Source organism: Triturus cristatus, chromosome 1_2, assembly GCF_964204655.1.
Source record: "Triturus cristatus chromosome 1_2, aTriCri1.1, whole genome shotgun sequence".
In the NCBI taxonomy this organism is placed as follows: domain Eukaryota; kingdom Metazoa; phylum Chordata; class Amphibia; order Caudata; family Salamandridae; genus Triturus; species Triturus cristatus.
In genome coordinates this window covers 733221564-733244859 of record NC_140580.1, presented here as the reverse complement: position 1 = coordinate 733244859, position 23296 = coordinate 733221564, and the positions used below count along the sequence as shown (strand labels likewise).

Here is a 23296-nt window from a genome sequence, read left to right as displayed (position 1 = left end):
AAATAAGAACAGGTGCACAGAGTGGGTTTCATGGGTCAGCCTTCCTAGATCTATGGTATGGGAAAGGGGGTTTCTATGTGCTCTGTCCATGTATCTGGACTCTTTGGGTCAGCTGGTATCTTCCACGCAGTCAATGTCATCAGGAGCAGCAGGGTAGGTAGCCGGGGGCTATCAGGCTTGTTCCTAGCCAGGAGGAAACAGCCAGCAGTACACTCCACGTTCTGAAAGCACCAAAAGCAGTAGGGCTCACTTAGATCTAAGCCAAAATGTTGAAAACAAGCTGAAGAAAAGCTTCAGCCTATTACCCAAAATGAGGCAGTTGGCTGTGAACGTCTACCTATCAGTCACACCAGCCATGCAAGATGGGTGACAGGTTTTTTCCTCAAGGAGAAGTCTGTGAATGTTCTCTTCCCATAATGCAGAGTGGGAGTCCCTGTTAGGTGCAGAGGGTCAAGTCCAACTTTGAGGGACCTTCTGTGGCAAGACTTCTTCTCAATTCAATCCTCTCCGCATGGAGAAACTGAAAACGGCTCAGGAAGAAAGACTGGGAGTTTGTGGTCCTCTGCAGGCCACAGCAAAACTCTATCTTGCAGTGGATATTCCTGCATAGATAAATGTTCATGATAATCTACAGGTAACCCTAAGGACAGGTGTTTTAGTTGTGTTTAAGAAGCATTTCCAGTGAGTACATTCTAATAAACATTATCAGTTATTTATGTTGATTTTTGAGCCTTAAAGCACAAGTTACTACTTGTGTAAAGATATATCTGTAAGAGACATTAGTTAGTGATAGATTCCTTACATTAGAACAGGGGTCTCCAACGAGTAGCTCGGGAGCTACTGGTAGCTCGCCAGTACCTTCAAAGTAGCTCTCTGAGGTGAAGTCAAGCCCAGTATCAATTTCAGAGTAGGTGTCTATTAAAGAAGGCAGCACTGATCATCTCAAGACCCTAAGAGTGACAGCCAGCCAAACTTATCACAGTAACTCATACTAACACTCAACCACACACTGTGCCAGTTTATAGGACCTGCTACATGACAGTCTGTATCCAATCTCAATATATTTTAAGCCACAAGCAGATTGACCATGTTGCAGTCCCTCCTTTATCAGTCACAACATGTGTGTGAACAGTGCACCATCAAAAAAGTATGGCAGCAGTAGCCTGAGCTGTAATCAGTGCTGACCCACCAAAGTGCGGGACTGCAGGAGTCAGAGTGAAAATGTGTCAGTTAGATGCATGATCAGCTCAAGACCTGAGGAGAACGGTATAATCCAGAGATTCATCAACATTTATGTGTGTGCCCATAATAAACACTATTGCTTCCTGAAACTATGCCTGATGTCAAGAACCGCCAAATATATATGCTAGCCCCATCATAAGAGTGTTATATTTGGCATAATTGTGTCCATTCCTGACATAATAGTGCGAATGGCATAATTATGGTCATCCTTGACTATTTTAGTATTTTTGGTCTAGTTGTGGTATGCTGGCAGCCATCATAGACCTACTCTGAGCATGACTGGCCGATATGTACCTATTCCTGGCATATTAATGGTCATGACTGATATGTGCCTTATCCCTGATCCTTCTGATTTCCAGCCTTGGCACAACTGTGACCCTAGTATAATGGTGGGCATTACTGGCATAATCCAGGCATCCGTGCTGCTATGGTGAGCATCCATTATGATATAATGGGGTAACCCACAATTGTCCACGGACCTGGGTAACGATTGGTAAAGGAAACAACGGTCCTAGACTTCTTTAAAGCTACAATTCAGTTATGAAAAACATTCATTAGTCGTGGTGCAATGAGGGTAATGTATCCCCTCTGGGGCTGTATCCCTACTGTACCCCACCCTAGGTTGCCTCCCCTCCCCCCGTCCTGAGGAATTACCCTCATTGCACCAGGGTCGAAACGTCAACACTCTTCCCCCAGTGGGCCTGTACCTGATATCATCCCAGCCCTGCCTTTTCACAGATGAATGTTCTCTGTGCGTCATCAGGAAATCATGAAATGAATATTTGTAAATCCATAAGGGACAGGCCTATCTGTAAAACTGGTGCCACTATGAACCACGACCAGTTTTACTAAGGATACCAGAATGTGTAATTGATTGGTTATTGAATTTGCCTTTTGGATTCCTCTCCTTTATAACTATCCTACCTCACGAGCACTTTCCTTTTTCACACTCCCCTTGGAGCAACCTTTTTCTCTATTTGGAGCATTGAATATGGTGATCTGGTATAAAAGTAACTAAATAAAAAACAGTCAGTATTGGAGGGATATTTTGTGCCTTTGTGTCTTTTGAAGATATACTTGTTTGCATTGTAAAGAAAATGATGGTACAATAATGATGCAATGCTAATTCTATATGTACCGGATGCCCTTTGACTAATAAATGTTTTTCATAACTGAATTGTAGCTTTACAGAAGTCTAGGACCATTGTTTCCTATACCAATGGTGAGCATCCATGGCATATGACTGTAATACCTGGGAATTCTAAGCAGTCTGTCCATATGAGGCATTTGTACATGGGAGTACATGATGATAATGACAAGCTGATGTTTTGAGACTGTGCATTTCTCAGAAACTGAAAACTGATATTTTAAAGGCAGTTTTAGTTTTCACAAATGGGGTTTCTTCTGGAAAATTTAGTTTGTTTGCCCACAGTGGAAAGTAGTATTAGATAGAAAAATGTGCATTTTCCGAAACTGGTGAATGATAATTCAAGCTGAGCTGGGGAGACGTACTGCTGTGCTTATGTCCTTTGTGCCACTGGGCATGTCAAGATTTGAATGTTACTTCATAATTCAAGGGGAGGCATTTAATATTGAAGAACTTTTTCCCAGCATTTCTGCTGGTAACCGCTCTTGGTATACTTGGGTGGTAACTACTGAAAATCTTGCTTTGGGTGGTCATAGTGTAGTCACTATTTTACAGGTATAACATTTTCTAGTAGCTCGGGAAGACTATCCTTGAGCAGAAGTAGCTCTCACTACAGAAAAGGTTGGAGACCCCTGCATTAGAATATCCCCAGGCGTCAGACTGGATCCGGAAAGTTTTCGCTAGCAGTACCCCTGTGCGTCAGTAGGTGGCGTCGTGCGGTTCCACGTCCGTTGCTGGCGTTGTATGCGCCGAGATGATGTCATGGAGACTACTTAGGTGCCACCCAAGCGCGCTGACGTTAGTTCTATACACTACTTTCCGCGCCAGGAATGCAGAGCCATGCAAGAAACTGACCACTGGTGCCAAGAAACTTTGGCCCCGAAAGGGATGACCTTAACCCTAAAAATCAGTTCGCAGAATGGGGAGGATGGGTGGGGCAGTAAGGAATCTATCACTAACTAATGTCTCTTACAGATATATCGTTACACAAGTAGTAACTTGTGCATCTGAAAGAGACACGTTAGTGATAGATTCCTTACCTTAGAATAGATACCCCAGCAATACCAACCCCGGTGGTGGGTCACCGAATAGATTACACCAGAAAGTCACGGAGAACAGGACAGCCAAAGAAGCCATCTCTCCGGACTGGACTGTCAAGGCAGTAATGCTTGGTAAACGTGTGCAGCGAGGCCCATGTAGCTGCCTGACAAATGTCCAGCAAGGGGATGCCGCGTCCCAAGGCAGTAGTGGCTGCCGTCGCCCTGGTAGAATGGGCACGCAGCCCCACAGGAGGCTCCTTCTTAGCCAACGAGTAACAGGCCTTGATGCAGAGAACAACCCACCGAGAGATGGTCCGCTTGAACACAGCCCGACCCCTTTTGGTGCCCACGTAGCCAACAAAGAGCTGGTCATCCACCCGGAACTTTCGTGTGCGCTGCAGGTAGACAGAGAGCGCACGTTTTGGGTCCAGACGGTGGAGCCTCTCTCCCGCTTTCGAAGGATGCGGAGGCGGAAAGAAGGTGGGCAAAGTGATGGTCTGCCTGATGTGGAAAGGCATGACAACCTTTGGCAAAAAAGAAGGACGGGTCCTTAAAACCAACTTGTCCGGATGAACAGAAAGGAAAGGAGGTTTGGAAGAAAGAACCTGGAGCTCACTCACTCTTCTGGCAGAGGTGATAGCTACCAGGAAAGCCGTCTTGAGAGTGAGAAGACGCAAAGGACAGGTATGAAGGGGCTCGAAGGGAGCGCACAACAGATATGTCAAGACAAGGTTTAAGTCCCATTGAGGCATTATGAACGGCACGGGAAAAAAACGTGTGTGTAATGCCTTTCAGGAAACGGTTAACAACCGGGGACTTAAAGAGAGAAGGCTGATCTGGAAGCTAGAGAAAGGCGGAGATGGCCAAAAGATAACCTTTGATAGTGCCCAGAGCAGAGCTCTGCTGGGCCAAGGATAGCAGGGACAGAAGAACCTCAGAAAGAGGGGCAGAAAGGGGATCCACAAACTTTGCTGTGCACCATGCCACAAACTTGTTCCACTGACAGGCACATACCGTTTTAGAGGAGGGACGCCTGGCTGCCAGAATGACCAATCATTTTTTCACCTCGGTCTAAACTTGTTGACTGCTGGTGCACGACTTTTTTAATCCTGGCCAAGTACGTATTACAATAAAGTTTTTTTTACGTTCTTGAGCTAGTTTTACACTTCACTCCTTTCACAATTTTTCTTTGCGCTGCGCCCTCTCTCATACTACTAGCTCTACATTTGTGGATTTAGCATATCCAACATCTAAATTATAAAACATCCATGAGCTCCTCCCTCACAGTGAGGGGGTTGTAGCCCCCAGAGGAACTAGGTTTTTCCTCTGGGAGGAGAATCCCAAATGATGAAGCATGTCACCTCTGGTGAGTGAGGGATTTCGTTCTATAAAGGGATATGCCCAAAGACATATAGTTTGGGTTTAACTATTGGTTGTGTTTCACATTTTTGTTTTGACTATTTTGATGTAGTGGTTTCCACACTTTCTTTATAGTGGATAGACCTCAGGGTGTTGTATTGTTGTTTATGCCAGAATGACATCACAGACTTCGAGAGGAAGATCGAAAGCTGTCAACTGTCACCGCTCAATCTCTCCATATGGAGGTGGAGGATGGACAGGTTCGGGTGGAGGACTGTACCCTGCTGCTGGGACAGAAGATCCTCTCGAAGAGGCAGTCGGATCGGGGGGGGTCGATCACCATGCTGAGTAGCTCGGGATACCAATATCTTCGGGCCTAATCCAGAACCACAAGGATGGCTTGGGCCCGGTCGCGCCGAATCTTCTTCAGCACTCTGGGCAGAAGTGGTATAGACAGAAAGGCGTACAACAGACCGCAACTCCACTCGCGACGAAAAGCGTCGCCGAGCGAGTGCCGCCTTGGAAATTCTAACGTGCAAAACTGATGACATTGCGCGTTCTCTTCGGTGGCGAATAGATCTAACCAAGGCTCTCCCCACTGCTTAAAGAGACCTTGCACCACGTCCGAGTTCAGACGCCATTCGTGATCCATCAAGCACCGGTGGCGCAGAGCCTCCTGACATAGGGTCCAGGACCCCACCCCACCCTGTTTGTTGTAATACCACATGGCAGTGGTGTTGTCTGTGAACATCTGCACCACACTTCCCCGGACAGAGGGAAGGAATGCCTTCAGTGCAAGTCGGATCGCCCGAAGCTCCAAAAAGTTGATTTGGAGTCGGGACTCCGCCGGAGACCAGAGGCCTCTGATCTCCGCCTCTCCCAGGTGGCCACCCCATCCCAGGAGGGACGCATCCGTCACCACTGTGTGCTCCTTGGGGAAGGGAGAGGGATCTACCATTGACCCAATTGCGATTCGTGAGCCACCACTGCAATTGTCGTGCAGTGCCCTCCGAGATCTGGACATGATCCGACAGATTGCCCTGATGCTGCACCCACTGGAACTTCAGGTCCCACTGCAGAGCCCGCATATGCCACCTGGCATGTGGCACCAGAAGGATGCAGGAGGGTCATCCTGACTGAAACCCGGGATAGAAGCTGAAAGATCAGAATCATAGCCTGAATATCCCGGACTCGCTGCTCGGGAGGATAAACCCAAAACAGCGTCGAATCAAGAACAGCTCCGATGAAGGGGAGCTTCTGAGAGGGACTCAGGTGCGACTTCGGCACGTTGATGGAGAACCCCAGCAAATGCAAGAGGTCGGCCGTAGTCTGGAGGTGGTTGACGACTGCCTGGGGCGAGCCCGCCTTCAACAACCAGTCATGAAGGTAAGGGAGGACTGACACCCCTGACCTGCGCAGGTGAGCTGCGACCACCGCCATCACCTTTGTGAACACCAGAGGGGTGCTGGTAAGGCCGAAAGGGAGCACAGCAAACTGAAAATGCTCCTGGCCCACCATGAACCGCAGGTAACGCCGGTGGGCCGGCAGGACGGGGATGTGAAAATGGGCGTCCTGCAAGTCCAACGCTACCATCCAGTCTCCAGGGTCAAGGGCAGCCAAGACCTGAGCCAGAGTCAGCATTTTTAACTTCTCCTTCCGGAGGAAGCGGTTGACGTTCCGGAGGTCCAAGATGGGATGCAGATCCCCTTTGTCCTTCTTGGGGACCAGAAAGTAGTGGGAATAACAACCACTCCCTACTTCCGGCCCAGGAACGCACTCGATGGCCCCCTCGGCCAAGAGGGCCGTGACTTCCTGCTTGAGAAGTGCCAAGTGATCCCCTGACATGCGGTGGCACCGAGGTGGCATGGCTGGAGGGGAGGACTGAAAGCGAAGTGAGTAACCCCTGCAACACCCACTTGTCCGATGTGATATTGCGCCAGTGGGAGAGGTGGTGGCGGATCCTGCCACCCACCGGCGTGGCATGCTCCACAAAGCTCGGATTAGGAAGGTTTGGAGGTAGAAGCAGCGGGGGCGGAAGTGGACTGACCCCCACGCTGATTCCCAGACCCGCCCCTTACCCTCAGCAACAGCTTGGGACAGCACAGCGTGGGTCTCCTCAGGACACTGAGGCAACACCTGTGCAACTGTATCCCACAATGCGTGGGAATAGCGGCCCAACAAGCAGGCGGTGTTCACTGACCGCAGCCCCAAGCTGGCCGCAGAGAACAACCGCTTACCGAACTGTTCCAGCTTCTTAGAGTCCTTATCCGGCAGAACTGTGGGAAAGGCACTCTGTGACGTCGAGGCTTGGATAACCAGGCTCTCAGGTGTAAGATGAGTCGTCAGAAAAGCGGGGTCACCAGGCGCCGGGCTGTGACGCCTGGCGACATTCTTATCCACAGGGGCCCCTGTGGCGGGCCGCGACCAAGTGCCCAACAAGACATCAGTGAGAGCATTGTTAAATGGGAGCAGGGGCTCTGACAAATTGTACGCCATCTGGAGCACCTCAGTGAGGAGATTAGTTTTGAGGGCCACCGTAGGGAGATCAAGGTTGAGAACCTCAGCTGCCCGACGGAGCACCATCGTGTAGGAGGTGCCCTCCTCCATGGTAGGCGGGGGAGAGGCAAACCCCAGGTCAGAGGAGACGTCGAGGTCGCCGGCATCCTCCAAGTTGTCCACCCACTCCTGCTCGGAGTCACACTGACAGGCAAGAGGGTCCTCGGACCCCTCCCAGTCGTCCTCCAACTCTGTCGCATGGGGAACAGACCACGGCAGCAGAGCTGGGGCCACAGAAGAAACAAACCGCGTCGAGAACAGCGCTGGGTGGGGCCGAGCCGGTGCCGCGTCCCAATGCAGATCCCAGGCCGGAACGAAATGGTCCTGGAACCTGGGCAAGGGCTGGATGAAGGACACCCACTGCGGCGCCGGGGGTGGAGCAGAGGGTGGCGCTGGGGCCGGAGCCGGCAGCGCTGGATCTAGTGGCGCCGGGGCCGAAGCCAACAGCGGAGGATCCTGTGGTGCCGAAGCTGGATCCACTGGTGGTGCTGGCGACCCAACAGGACCCGGACACGGGACCGTGGGGCCCAAAGGCGTGCCGGCAGGAGCCCGAGGCCTAAAGAGGCGGTCCATGGTAGCAAGAAATTCTGGCACCTGTTCGGGAGTCGCCGGAGAACCCAGGTAAGGTGGGTAGGCTGTGGGACTCCCAGGCTCCAAAGGAGCCGCAGGGGCAGAACCCCTATTCCCCTCGTCCGCATCAGAGGACCGACGGGGGGACGTCGGAGAGCGAACTCGCTTCTTCGACTTCTTTTTGTGTCGTCTCTTACCCGAATCCGAGGGTGAAGACTTGGAGCCCGAGGAGCGACGACTGCGGCCCCGCGAGCATTCCCGGGAACGGTCCCTGGACCTGGGACAGCACTAGGACGAGTGCCGGACCTCCAGCAGCTTCCGGCGCCGCTCCCTCAAGACCTTCGGGGTCATGGCCCAAAAGTCCCGACAAGACCGGGAGTCGTGGCAGTAGAGGCAAACATCGTGGGGGTCTGCCACCGACATATTGCGACGGCAGGCCCCACAAGACTTAAATCCAGGCATCCTATGTGCACCAAGGAGTACAGGAGACAAAAAGTCTCAAAAAAGGGTAGTTAATAAGTGACTAAGGTACATGCTCTAACCGGATCTGCGCTTGCTGGTGCGGAAAAAGAAAGAACTGACGTCAGCGCGCATGGGTGGCGCCTAAGTAGTCTCCGTGATGTCATTTCGGCGCATACGACGCCAGCGACGGACGCGCAGGGGTACTGCTAGCGAAAACTTTCCGGATACAGTCTGACGCCTGGGGATATTCTAAGGTAAGGAATCTATCACTAACGTGTCTCTTTCAGATCAAAATTTCAATGTAGAACAGTATCCACTGGCTGCATCACTGGTTCACATGTGAGAGGCCACCTTCAGCCTTCGGAGCCTGTGGGGCCAGCTTGTGTTGGGGATGTTTTCATTTGTCAGTAGTATCGTGTAGTAAGGTAGGATCTGACTGCAAAGTTACCCCCGCTTTTTTCCTTCCTGGTGTTTTGCTGGTTTTTGACTAGTCTGGCTGGGATCCTGCTATTAAGGACCCCAGCCTATCTGCCTTCTCCCTTACATTGACATATGTGTACTCTAGTACAACTCCATGTTGGATACTGGGGTCCCCTTCTCAGTCCCTAGTATATGGTACACGTGTACCCAGGGCATAGGTATCTCAGAGGCCTCCCATGGGCTGAAGGATGTATTATGCCACCCATGAGAGGCCATGCAAAATGGAACCTCAGGTCTGCTACTGCAGCCTGTGCAAGCTGGTGTTTGAACCACTTACGAAAGATATAGGTTCACTATATCTATATATATATATCACTACACTTAAAACCTTATCAGTCACCCCTACAGCAGGCCTTAACAATCCTAAAGGCAGGGTGCTAGGTTTTACGTGAGAGGGTGCATAAGCAGGGCCCCTCTGCAGCCTTTAGAGACCATTCTCTTGGGCTGTGCGTGATACTGCCAGACATATAGGTAGAGGGGCATTATAACTTTGCGGTACATGCTATCTCGAAAACGACTGCAACGAAGTATGTCGTGTTTGGTGTCAAACACTTTGGAATCATACCTCGACCAGTAACTGGTGTGGGAGGCAGGGCTGGACTGGGAACCAAAACCGACCCTGTCAAAGTGCTCGGCCGCTATGCTGCAAAAACAGCCCTGTAACAAAAACGGCCCTCGGGGGCCCAAAACCGGCCCCCACGCATGCGGCGCACCGAGGGATTGCCCGGTGCCCGCTACGGCCAGTCGGACCCTGGTGGGAGGTATGATTCCTCCCCTCAGAACTGAGGTTCTGGGGGTACCTAAGTCTACCGATACCAACTTTCTCGAGCCTCACAGCACAAAATGGATGCTACCAGCCACAGACACAAGTCTGCCCTCCTGCTGCTGAGCAAAGCTAGGGTAGAGGAAGGTCGGACAATAGGTATCCTGTCACAGGGAGGTGTGACCACCTCCCAGACAGTCTTTAGTGTATTGGAACTGGGTGGGTGCACGGTCTCCATGCCAGAAAGTCTGCATGAGGTGCACATTTGGTGGCCCTGTGCATAGTCCAGCCCAAACCAGTTCTGGGAGTCGTTGGCTCCTGCTCTGGTGCGAAACTGGACAAAGGACATGGGTGTAGCCACCTCTCTGTCCTTTCCCTCCACTAGGAGGGTCCCTAGAATCTGTCCAACACTTTCCCGTGGGTATAAAATGGGTTACCTGGCTACAGGACATTAGATTTCACATGGACAAGATTCTGCAAGAAGATGCCACTACACTTTGACCGTCTGAACACGCTGGACTTCGCTGGACCTCCCTTAGGCTCGATTTCGTCTTCCCTTGCCGTCCCCAGTCTCGCCAATGTCCGTGATCCATACAGGCTCCGTGCTGGACCCTGTGGACCTTCAAGACAACAGAAGAATCTCCTTTGGAGTGAAGGAGTCACTCCCCTGCAAACGCAGGCACCGTAACGCATCTGACCGGTTTGCTGCTCCAGAGCTCAAGCAGACTCCGAAGTCTCCAGCAACACAGGAGGTGGGTTTCTGAAAACCTCCGAGATTGAGCTGCCCTCTCACTGAGTTTGAGGCAGATATCCCTAGTGGGGGCCGTACACCCGTACTCCTGTGCACCACGTTCATTTGCAGCTGCACATGCTTGTTGTCGTGCAACAATTCCATGCTTTGGGCCATTTGTAGCCCTCACCCTAGCGCATCTTTTCTGAGAAGGACTCTGGCATACTCACGCTTTGTGCCCTGCTAGCTGGTATCCTGTGAAACCGCTTAAGGTCCCCTCGCGACTCCTATGCCTTCGGCCTGTGGGTCTACTTGAGGGTCAACTTTGCTTTATTTGTGCTCCCCTGGTTGCTCCAGGCCTGCCCTGACTCCCCCTGCTGTGGTTAGTCTCCTGGTCCCTGCTGGGCCAGATCGACACCTACATTGTTTGCCGCTACCAAGGCTTACTGGTGCTCCCGCCAAACCCTGACCGCTCAGCACTTTACATCCTTCGTGGGACAGCTCGCCTCCAGCTCCTGGTCTTCCTAGACGTCTTCGGGTCCTCACAGCTGAAGAGTCAAGATCACCATCAACACACCCGAAGCACCCGACATCGGTGGGCATTCGTCTACCGAGCCCCTGGTCAATCTAAAGTGACCCAGACTCTGTCCCCTCTGCTTTCAGGTTCTTCTCATCTAGAATCCACGTTTGGATTCCACCGGACACTTTTCATACTTCCAGCAGCAGCATTACTTTGTCGACATCCAGAGAAAACAACGAGGCTTTCCGACGCCACTTCGTGCCTATGCACCCAGCTCCTCTGGTATAGGTAACTCTGGTACAAAGGTATACACGGGTGGGGTGGCTCTACAAACTCTTAAGTTCCAAGGGTTGTATTCGTAATCTGCTGGGAAGGGTCCTTAATCTCTAATTTTCCAATGGCGACTTTCCCATTGAATTGTACGGAGCACGCGGTTGTGTTCTCACTCTGCACCCATCCTCCGTGGGGTCCCAATTCACTCACCTTGGGTGGTTCCTTGGGGTCCCAGCAATTCTACACCTCCTAGACTAAGTCTAGTCCTGAGTCGTGTTTCTTATACCACTTATTTAGTATATGGTTTGGTCTCCACCGGGAGCCTACTGTGTATTGTGCTACTTACGTTTGATTCTTTGCAACTGTATTATTTGATTTATGTTCTATCCTCATGTAGAGGATATTAGAGAGTGTTATAGATAATAAATACATATTTTTATAACTACTGTGTGGTTTCCCTTTCATTTAACCAATACTATAAGGTTACATTCTGGTAAAACAAGGTGCTTAACATTCCTTCAAGACTTAGCCTGAAGGCTGCTCTCCATAGCTACCACTAGGATAGCTTTCAAAAGGTTATCTTTGACCTGATCACCATAAGGGTTGTTTGGACTGGTACAGGGTGCCCACTTTAACTAGTGGACAGCATATACCAGGCCAACTTCTCACATATCGTATGTATCCGTAAACAGTTTTGGCAGCAGTATTTTAATTTGTCCCGATGGAGATATTTTTCCTTCATTATGCAAAGTGTTAACTATTGGAATGCCACTTACATAAAATGAAATATACATTATTTTATGCAGTTTGGTTCTCACATCAAGGACCACATAATTTTATCACGACAAATTCAGATCCAGCCGGTACAAATCACCTTAAGCCAAGTGACCAGCATCAGTGACAAGTTCAAATGGCGCAAACCAAAAAGTATTTGCGTGATACATCCCCTAGCCTAGAATCATCTATTCAGTGTTTCACCATGCTGTCGATCGGCTCAAGTCTTATTTTTTTTGAAAGACATGCTGGATGGATCACATATATACTTGAAATTTTTCTAATTCGTTATTTTGACAAAACCGAACTTTTGCTTTGTCACATTAAACTGATTAAAGTTAAACATAACCCTCCACTCTGTCTCTTTTCAGTATAATTAAAACATAACACTTTATAGGAAATATACCTGCTAGAGAGAGGTATCTGAAACTGACTGGTAGCACGCTCTGTAAGAGATCAATTGCATAGCTAGTAAAGGAGTTGAATGGATAATGACTGTTCCCTTTAGAAACCTCTGGCTTCCACATTCAAATGCCAGCAGGGCTAACTCCACCTTTCATGCTTCTGGGTCCAAACAAGACGTCAATTGAGATGCCAATAACACTTGAGCATCTAGAGATAATTCAATTTGTGATCTGTATTATAGACACAGGGCCCGATTCACAAAGTCATTTTCAGCTCGTAACATACCTTTGAAGCCAACAATATCTCCTTTTACATCTGTCGGGCCTCCAAAAACTATACATAGAAGGCGTAAGTCCATTTACTGCTACGTAATTGGACGTCACGGCTATGTGTAAGTGTAATTGTGAAGTCCTAAACCCCAGGCAAGGGGTCTGGAGTGTGTGGATCAAGGTATGGTTTGGCTTGGCTTGAGATTTTATGAGTGTCTGCAAACTTGTGATTTTGTGGGAACTAAACCAGCTCCTCCCCAACCCTTTCCACTCTAGAAATTATCAAAAATGTGCCCCATCAAAGGTCTGGGCTAAATCCACTTCTGATGTGTGGGCGTTGGAAAGCAGATTTCTTCAGGGGCAAAAAATAAATAAATCCCAGTAGAAAAAAAACAGAAAAGTAAATATGCAATTGCACAGTGAGGCTACATTGCCCAGTGCAGTACTATAATAAGCTTACAATTCTGCAATGGGAGAACAGCAACACCAAACCTCAGCTGGCATTGCCAATGTTAAGCATAGAAATTTAGGACAGGCGCAGCTTTCCTGGCATACTCAATGGTATGTTTGGGCGCCGATTCGTAGGAGGAAGTAAATCTTTATTTGCCGATTAATTAAAATCATTGCAAAAAAGTAAATAATTGAATCATTAAAAAAATCTAATTTTTTTTAAAAAAAAAGTCTACATGAGACCTAGCAAATAAAACACAATTCAATTTATACAGTGTACCGTGTTAATAAGGATAAGCATGTTAAAAGGCGTGGCCCTCGAGGGGCTAAAGGTCCTTACAAGAATATGGGGCAATAAAATATCTGCTAGCCAAGGTGCTGTGTAGCCAAGGCATGGGGTGACGTACCGTCGACTGGTCTGAGCATCACTGGTCCCACGCTGTGACCCTGCTTAGCAGATAGCAGTCTATTTACTTGCAATAAAACCTTTGTCGCCCTGCAGGAGTGCTGGAGGTAATGGCTGTTTAATAGAGTCATCACAGCGGGGTGACATGATCTTACCTGAGGGACCCGAAAGACTGGCCCTAGGAGTTTCAGCCTGAGCGGACTAACAGCAGGGCAGATGCATAGGAAGTGTAATAGACTTTCCTCGAAATGTCAACATAAACGGCAGCAAGGGTTCGACCAGGTTTGTTCCAGGCTGGCACCTGGTCTTTTGACGGTAAGGCTCACAGACGGATTAAAGGCAAGAGGTGCTGAATCGAAGGGGCTGTGTGACTTGTAAGATAGGGTTGTGGTCCCCAATCGTTGTAGGTTTGAAGAACCGACCATCAGTGCTTGTTACGTGCCATCTCAGCTACATCTCTTGTCCAGGCTTGTAGTTTGGCGGCTTTGTTAACAACTTTTCTGAATGCTGCAAACTGATACTTAGGCCCCCGCTTCGGACAGCTTGAGAGTGGTTAATGCCTGCTGAAGCGCCATTTGCCAATTCTTTTTATGAGTATGCTAGTTCTTCATTTCTGTCCAGCACAAGGAGGCCAGTGAATCAGGTAAAGCAGATCTCATTTTCCAGCATAATTTAATGAGTGCTGCCATCCTTATTGGGGATTGATAGAATAGCCCAAATTCCAGTCGGACTTGTGCTTGGGAAATATGTTGCGGAAGATAAAAAAATGTGTTTAAATAAGACGGACTGCAATTGATTTAGGGTGGTTGCATCCTTTCCCTTCAACAGTTCTGAGCCGTAATTGAGAGGGTTTGCAAAGAGCAGCTTGTGTGCCAGAGCCCTTCTTTGGAGCAAGCAAGCCTTGAACGTTAGGCCTGAGTCAATGACCATATCTAGATATTTCTACGATCTGACCAACTTCAAGTTGCTTCCTGCTGCTTTCCATTTGAATTTGATGTGATGAGGAGTTGGCTTTAAGGTGAAGCAGATGGCCTTGCTTTTCTTGTAGTTTAGTTCCAAACCCATTGTTTCTGTGTACTAATGTATTTATCTGATGCTGGAGACCAATTGGAGTTAGGCTACATAGAACTATATCGTCTGCATATTGTAGGCATGATACTGGGGGTCATTGCTAATTTAGGAGGATCGCTTTGTACTTCTGATAGACGTACATCGAGGTCCGACATGTAGATGTTGAATAGGCACGGAGCGAGCACACACCTCTGCTTCAAGACGGTGTGTGTAGGGATCTTGATGGTTGTTCTAGCACCCTTGCCTATTTTCACTCGCATCCAGCTCTCTGAATGAAGGGTAACTATGGCTCTCAGTAACTTCGGGGGAACGCCCCATCCAGTCATCTTCCCCAGATATGCTCTCTTGGGACCAAATTGAATGTGGATTTTAGGCCTACAAAGCAGGTGTAAAGATTGGAGGTTTTGTAAAAAGCTTTTTCAACAAGAATACTCAAGGCAATGAGGTTGGACATGGTGCTCATACCAGCTCTGAATCCAATTTGGATGATCGGTATGGTATTGCTGGATTCAACAGAGGCCTCAACATCTTTTAGTAAATTTGCAGCATAAAGTTTTTCATCAACGTCAATAAGGACAATCAGTCTGGAGTCTCCTGGGTTGGAACGACAACCTGCTTTGAATATAGGGTGGAGGACACTCCCTCTCCAGGAAGCTGTAGTGATGTTTGTGGTAAAAGCGTGATCAGACAGCGGGGTTCATAGGAGTACTTATACACACAGAGATGCACTACTAATAGGTTTATTGCGATTATTATACAAAACCATTAACAATTAATATAACATTTTAAATCCTTCACCTCAATACACAAGATTTATAGACACCTCAATGCAATATTGCAATCTACAAACTGAAGAAAGGTTTACTTACCCAACTGACACAACCACGGATTCGGCCTCCCTTGATATATAACGACACAGGTGGTCATACGAATCTGAAAAATGCCACTGCACCATTAGTAAACCACGTACCATCTATGTACTTGTTTTTTATTCATCAGTCTACACTGCAATGTGCATATAAAAAAAGGTAACTGGCAATTTTAGAATATATTAGGATTTCATCTATCGAATAAGCACATGTAACAGCAAAAAAATGAAAAATACAAGGTTGGTGTTGAAGGTAAAATAATAGCCCCTGGAATCTCAATAACCTATAGGTTGGCACATGTTATAGACCTCTGATCTCCAGGCTGTGTTAAACCAGATTACTCACCGGTAATCGTCACCGCTCCTAGTTCAACTCCGCCTTGATCTTACTCATTTTAGTTGCAGACTTAACTCCGTATGTAAGTCTGGGCCTTTTCCCGTGTCATTTGTACCCCTAAAAGAGGTGTCAACTGTACATTGTGATCAGTCTGTAAACACTGCAAACTAGGACCCTTAATTTGTTCATGAGAGTGGATTGTGTGATCGTGCTGTATGCGATGTGCATGAACGCTGTGTACTCTGTGGTAGATGAACACACAGGCAGCACCAAATGGTGATTACCAGTAACTGGGAGAAGTTCAGCCCAGCTTCCCCTGCTTCGAGGTATCCTCAAAGTCATGCTTCTACGAGACCATTGAGGAGCTTTCTGAAAGTCTGGTTTCTGACTGCAATATCCATTCAACCCAGATACTTTCTCATAGAACAAATATGTGCCCTGTGTATCCCCTTCTCCTCTTTTACATAGCAAAAGCCTTTCCCCTTCTAGGCTGTCTAACCTGTGTCTCTTCGAGTCCACACCCAGGTAGTCGCCTGTGGCCTTCTCTTTGATAATGAGATGGTAAGCACTCCAGAAACCTCTCAGGAAGTCTGCACTGTCTCATACTAACCAACATCTCATTTTACTGTTAGGAGCTATTCACTCCATTCCAGTGAGTAAGAACTCCCTGGCATTATGATTGGTGTACGTATGACTTAGCATGTATGATGCAACCTGTGAATTATCCCTCGTCTTCCCACATGACTCCCAAAAATGAAAAGAGGGATCTTCCAGAGCAAAATCCTTGTATTAACTTTGGACTTGGTAGGAACTCTGTAGCTCAGTTCCGGTTGTAGAAGATGAAGCTGGACTGCTCTCTGACACACCTGAACTCATGCGTGCCAATAACTTCCCTTACCAAGCTGAGAGGATCACAGAGATATGTCTTTTCGCATTAGATCATTTCAGTTTGTCCCCCTGACCGAGACTGGTCTCCCAGAATTTTGTAAACCATCTCTCAAAGAATAGTCATTGTGAACAGGTTGCTTGAAGTAACCAGTCTGAATAAATGGGTTAAGTAAGTTCTCCTTGTCCTTCAGGTATTCCCCAGCTAAAGCACAACATTTCTAGCACCAGTTTCTCCTTCTTGGTCCATGGTAAAGAACTAAGACCAAGAGATTTCTAGAGATTGCCAAGAGCTTGTGATCTCCGACTGTCAGACATAGACTAACCATAGAATCCCATGTTAACTATATTAAGGCCCGTTTTAGCCTAAGTTTGTGATTCTCAACCTGTGGGCTGCAGACCCCCGGGGATCCTCAGCACCTACTTAGGGGGTCTGCACCTGTATAGAAACTAAATAATATTAGCTGATTAATAAAGTGTACATAAATAAAGAAAAACTGTAAAATTGTAATTTTTTTAATGTTCTGTACATATGAAGGAATTTGACATTGGTGGCTAAAAATGATGTTGTTATACTTGGCTTGATTTGTTGGAGTAGTGCAAGAACAGCAAAAACACTGAATTATATGGACGATGGGTCGCCTCAGTTGAAGCGCTGACAAACAGAGCATGATTAGGAGCAAAACAGACAAAGTTATATGCGAGAGTTTAGCATATCGCTTTATCCTTTTAAATTAAAACACTAATTTAAAAGCAGGAACCTTCCGATTAAAATTTGTTAAATATTTGTACGTGTTTGTGAACTAAATAAATATATAATCATTTGAGCATTTGTCTGATGAATACTTATTTTTGTATTTTTGCGTATTGTTTTGAAGTTCAAAACAAAGAAATTGTTTAGACAGGTGTCCTCGACTTCAAGTAATGGCTCAGTGGGGTCCCCGGATTTCAGTAAGGGTTCAGTGGGGGTGCACAAAAATTAGATTTAGAGACCTCTATCCTAAGTGTTATACATATGTTTGGTGCTGTATCTCAGTTTGGGATAGCCTTCTTGTTTTTGTCTATGTCTTAATTGTCCCCGCTTTTATATTTTGCTATTTTAATTAAAGAGCCACATTCCTTTTGAAATATAACTATGACTGGACAGTGACCTCTATGGAGTGTTTTTACTTTGAGTCATACTGCATCTTTTTTCCAAAGACTCATTACCTCTACCTTACATATGCAATCACAAAACCCCTACTCAAGATCTAAATAGAAACTCATAGAGTAGTACAAAATAATCAAAGACCCTGTAGAACCAGGGGTAAATGACTTACTGGCCAATGAACTGCTCCATAATCTTTGGCTGCCCCAAGACATGGAGGAAGAGCATGACTACCACAAGACTGAGTGGTATGTCAATGTTATCCTTTTGGGAAGAGATCTCCTTCTTATCATCAGGCAAAGCTGAATAATTTCCACACTATGGATGAAAGTTGCAGCTGTCAGCAGTTCATTATTCTCTGTTCAGTGTGAATGACTGCTGATTAAGGCACTGCTCACTCAGCCTGTGTTTTGGACAAAGAAATCTCTCCTCATCTTGAGGTCTCTTTCAAGTCTACGTTCTTGGGATAGCTTCGGTTTTTAACTCCACGAACCACATCTTGCTGAGGGGACAAAATGAAGACACTTAAAATAGATGTGACAAGATATTCTGCCTTGCCCAACTCAAGAAATGGAAGCTTTGCTTTAGTGCCCCTCTATGACTCTGCGTATTGTCAGCTACGAAAAAGGTAAGTCACCCACTAAGTAAAGTACCTGCCACTTTACATGTTCGATAGAACCCACTTACGCCAAGCAAATTAAACTCCGCTAGAGGAGATGGGGTCCTTGCTACCTAGGACCCCTCATCAAAGTATATCTGCCTTATGAGTAATAGAAAGCATCTGTGTTTCCTGGATGTAAATGGTGGTGCAGGAGAAGATGATCTGATGAAACCCCAGTGCTTCCCTGCATTCTCTTACTTTAGTAGTTGACCTGTGATATCTGCTTTGCCTGGTGTCAATTATGACAGTAAAGCGCTTGAGGTCTTAACAGGACTGTTTAAACTAGTAGTCTGGTTTGCTCTTTATGACATAATAGTCTCTGTGAGAGAGTTCATTTAGGAACTCTTTCAGAGGGATTCTTGGTCTCTAAACTATTGCTTCATGTTTTAATTCATATTTTTCTACAAATGTATGTTTGCTCATTCTTTGGTTTATTTATTTATTCCCCAAAACCTAGGTACACTGAAGGATTTGGTATTAGAACCGTGTGCATTGGTTGGGGATGGACAAGAGATGGGCTGTTACCAGATCGCTGCACCACAACAGGACTCTTATTCTAATCCCAGCTATCACTCAATAGTGGTTCAGTTTGTTCAGGGATGAAAATATTACCTCTTTGAGATCTAGGATGAAACACCTGCTGCTGTCGGTTCCATTTGTAAATGGAAATTCAGTACTCCCATTATTCCGTACCCTATTGAATATGTATATGGAGCAGACACCATGTTGGCTTCTGTCTCTGCTATGGTAGTTGATTTGATTAATTTGTTTTGTTTTAATATTCTGCATACGTGAAGCAGACACCATTTTGAATTCTGTCTTTGCTATGATAGTTCATTTGTTTCTTTTTTTCTTTCAACTATTACATATTTGCACTTTTGGTTAATGTAAACCAATGTTTATGATACAGGAAATATTACTGAAAGAAACATTTATTTCTCAAATCAGCAAGATTATAAATAAACACGTCCAAGGTAATCTAGGGGCATATTAACAATGGCCAGCGATAGTTATCGCTGGCCGTGCTTAGCGATAATTATATTATCGCAGGCTGTCTCTGGTATTTATCGCCCTGGTAGCGCGTTATTAACAACGCGTTACTCCAGGGCGATAAAAATTCCAGAGATAGCGAGGTTATCGCCCTTTTGCAGGGAACATCGCTGGTTTTCCAGCGATGTTCCCTGCAAAAGGGCGATAGCCTTGCTGATACGACCCACAGGGTCGTATCAGCATAATGCACCCCCTATGTTAGGGATGGCTAAGTCAGGATTTTAGCAGACGTTAGGTTTTGGCGAAAACGGCCGTTTTCGCCAAAATCTAATGTGTGCTAAAATCATGTGGGCTGCCTTGTAAATATCGCAATGTAAACATCAGCGATATTTGCAAGGTAGTCCATCTTGGGTACGCCCAGTAACGCCCACTTTGCATCTCATTGGAGATGCAAAGTGAGGCGTTGGGAAAAAGAGTGCTAACATGCAATTATGCATGTTAGCACCCTCTTGTAAATAGGGCGCTGATTTTATCTCCGCTTTTTTGGCTTTGTAAGCCAAAAAAGCGGAGATAAAGCCCTTGTAGGGGCATATCAGCAACAACCGGCGATAATTATCGCTAAGCGCACTTAGCGCTGGGATAATTATCGCCGGCTAGCATGGATTTTTATCGCTGAGATAGCGTGCTATTAGCAACGCTCATCTCAAACGCAATAAAAATGCTAGCGCTAACTGCCTAACGTGAGATTATCGCTGGTAACCCAGCGATAATCTCACGAAATGTGGCGTTAGCTTGTTGATAGGGCCCCACAAACTTAGCCATGATATCCACCAAAACGGCCGCAAAAGCGGCGATAATTTTCAATCGCCGCCTTGTAAATATGCCCCCAAGTTCCTTGACCAAAGGTAAAACTAAGTTGTCAAAATTCATTACCAGACTGCATATGGTGTGCTGCCAGGAGGGACTGCCATTTAAACTACTTTCTTGTTGTGCTGGCCTGCTGCCTATTAGGCTGCTAGAGGGACTGCTGCCTTGAAATCTGCTTTATGTGCAGGTCTGCTGACTGCCCACCTGCTTTCGTGCCCTCCAGTGTTGTCCAAGAGATGGTTGGATTGCTTACCCTACACCCTGTTCATGTGTAATCCCAGCTACTGAAAGGTATTCCATTCTTTCCAGCATTACTGCTATGACTGGCTGTTGGACTCTGAGTCCGGCCATTTTAAAATCCCCAAGGGACAGTGCATGGTGAGCGCTCTTTCCTTCAGTCACATGGGGGAAGCACTCCGTCGTGCCAAGGAGTGCGTGTGTGTTGGGCATTTCATGCTGGGCCATTGTGAAGGGCCCAGTGGGGGAAAGTTTGTCTACACCAGTGAGTGCCACAACTGCAGCGCTCCAATTGAGGACAGCGAGCTGCACCTTAGGCTGTTGAGGAAGCCTATGTGCTCCACTCGGGGTTCAAGTCTGGCGAGCGGGGTCACTTGCGTGCCAGTGTACATGCCCCAGCCCTGCCTTTATTGACGAGCTGGACTGCAGCGCGCCTCACCTCCCAGCTGCTGCATTAGTTCCTGGAGGTGCTGAGATGCAGAGACTGTGTTTTCTCTCCCAGCACATTCCATCCAAAGGAGCCCCCATTGCTGCGGCTGATGCCCAGGTCAAAGGAAGACCTCGGAGGCACCCTGTACGGGAGGAGTAGCTCTGCGTGACTGACAGTTGCACCACATCCTGTGTGGAGTCTCGTTTGTGGTGCGTTCATGGTAAAGTGACACTTTACACATTGCCTCTGATAAGCCTGCCTGCTCTGCGCCAAGCTACCAGAGGGTGAGCACAGGTCATCTTTGATGTGCAACTTACTTGCCCTGACTAGAGTTGTGGGTTCTGCCTGGTTTGGTGTATTCTCTAGCCAATCAGAAACCCCATTTCTAACATTATGTTGCTAACATTTTTCTAAAGGTTAGATTATTGGTACTAGTGTAGGTGGATATTGGGAGAGAATTTCAAGTTTTAACCAAAAAAGAAAAGGATTATTGAAACCTCAGGAATCATAGGAAGAAAATCAGATGCAAAGTAGACATGCAAGCAGGATGATAAAGAAAGAAGAGATTCCTAATGAATCCGGAACCACATCCATAAAAAGCTTGGCTAAGGGCCAATAATACAGTTACTGGGACACCAAAGACCTGAGAAAAAAGTGAAAGACAACACACAGAGTTGTGAATTACCAAACTTAACTGAAGTGCTGCTTTTGGTAATGAAGAAGACCTGGGTAGATGGCATTGCTGTAATTGAAGTGGGATCCTACAACTGCCCTGAATACTGCAAACCAATTCTCTTCTAGAAAAAATAATACGCCTCTTTAGCATCTTCAAGTTAAAAACAAAACAGGTAGAGGGGACTTTGGCAACCTGAGGAGAGCATGAGAGATGTTGAGCAAAAACAAACCCCGGATTGCTAACACAAACAGATGCCAGTTTATGGCAAGTGCCATGATTAGCACGCCTCCAGCTGGTGGACCATTTAGGAGAGGGTCTGATGATAAATGAGCATCTCAGTTTTCACTTGAAAGGAACTTTAAACAAATTGGGAGGAGGTAGTTTGTTTAGTGTTGGGAGGAGCGGCAAAGCTGATGTAAATCGGTGGTCCTTCTCCCTGTCAAACCCCAAATCCCATCCCTCTTAATGGGGGCAGAAGCACCAGACTTGCACCAGTGGAGCTTCAGCTAACCGCTGGTGCAAACCATTAACATGGAGGCACTTCTGCCACTGGAAAGATGGTTGGCCCTGTGCTATTTAGGAAGGGGGCACTGACTTGAAGCAGCTGTAGTAGTCCTGGACAGGGAAATCAATTAAAATCCCTGACGCACAGAAAGGAAGCTACTGGAAAATCAGGGACATTTATTTTTCTGCATTCCAGCAACAAACCACCCCCTTTGCCAAAGTCCTCAGAATAATTACAACCAATGCACCAGCAGTTGTAATAAAGGCTTTAGAGAGCCTCAACAGGCAGAAGGGAATCGCTCTTGCTGGTGTGCCACTCTGCCGGGGGAGAGGAGACCACAGCCTCTACAGACAAGGCAGGCTGGCCACCCAGTGCTCATGTACTTAAACTGGGCAGAAAGATAGGCATGGAAATCGGATTGAGCTAACTGAGGACTATCATCCATTCTTAGAATGATGTGTGTGTCATAGTTACCATCATAGCCATGCCAGAACTTCTAATAAACTTGCGAAATGTGCCACATACACAGGGAAGGACTTAAAGATGACTCTTGTAAAACACCACAGTTATTTGGGTTAAAATAGGATTAATATGGAGACATCCTTACAGATCTCTTCAAAAACAGCCAACAATCCAAGGGCTTTATTCTGGATAGTGGCCTCATGCAGCCTAGCAAGAAGAACCTCATGAGACACAGTTTCAGAGGCAGAGATGGTAGAGCTGATAGAATCATGGCGACAATGCCACCATGATCCTGAACTAATCTGAAATGGTTCGTAACAGATAACGGTGTAACCTCTGTACTGTGATGAGAATAGAAACAACATCATCTTTTATTTTTATCTTTCAGACTTTAACCTCCCTTTCCGCAGGCTTGGCCACAAAGTGTAAAGGGATAATTGGCAGATAGAAAGAAGTCAGAGGGAGTTTTTATTTTCTCGAGCAGGGCAACAATTAGTAATTGTTTCCAATCAACTACAAAAAGGGAGTTGTCAAATCAAAGAACAATGAGGTCAAACATAACCAGAGCTAAAGCACCTTTCACAAAATGTAAGATGTGAGCAGGACAAGATGTTCGGCTGAGGCGAGCATTGCTTCTCTTGCAGTGGCTCTATGATACCCAGAGGTGTAGGTTTCTCATCATTCAACAGAGTTGGAGGTGGAACTGATCATTCG

At 46.8% G+C, this 23296-nt stretch overlaps 1 protein-coding gene across 1 annotated transcript in view; it reads right to left on the bottom strand.

The window, feature by feature from the left end:
* LOC146867917 (arylacetamide deacetylase-like 4) overlaps positions 1-23296 on the bottom strand; it is a 119186-nt gene that overhangs the window by 7271 nt on the left and 88619 nt on the right. Inside the window, exon 3 of the mRNA XM_085608646.1 lies at positions 15387-15450. Coding sequence (XP_085464772.1) covers positions 15387-15450 — 64 coding nt within the window. The remainder of the gene's footprint in view (positions 1-15386; positions 15451-23296) is intronic.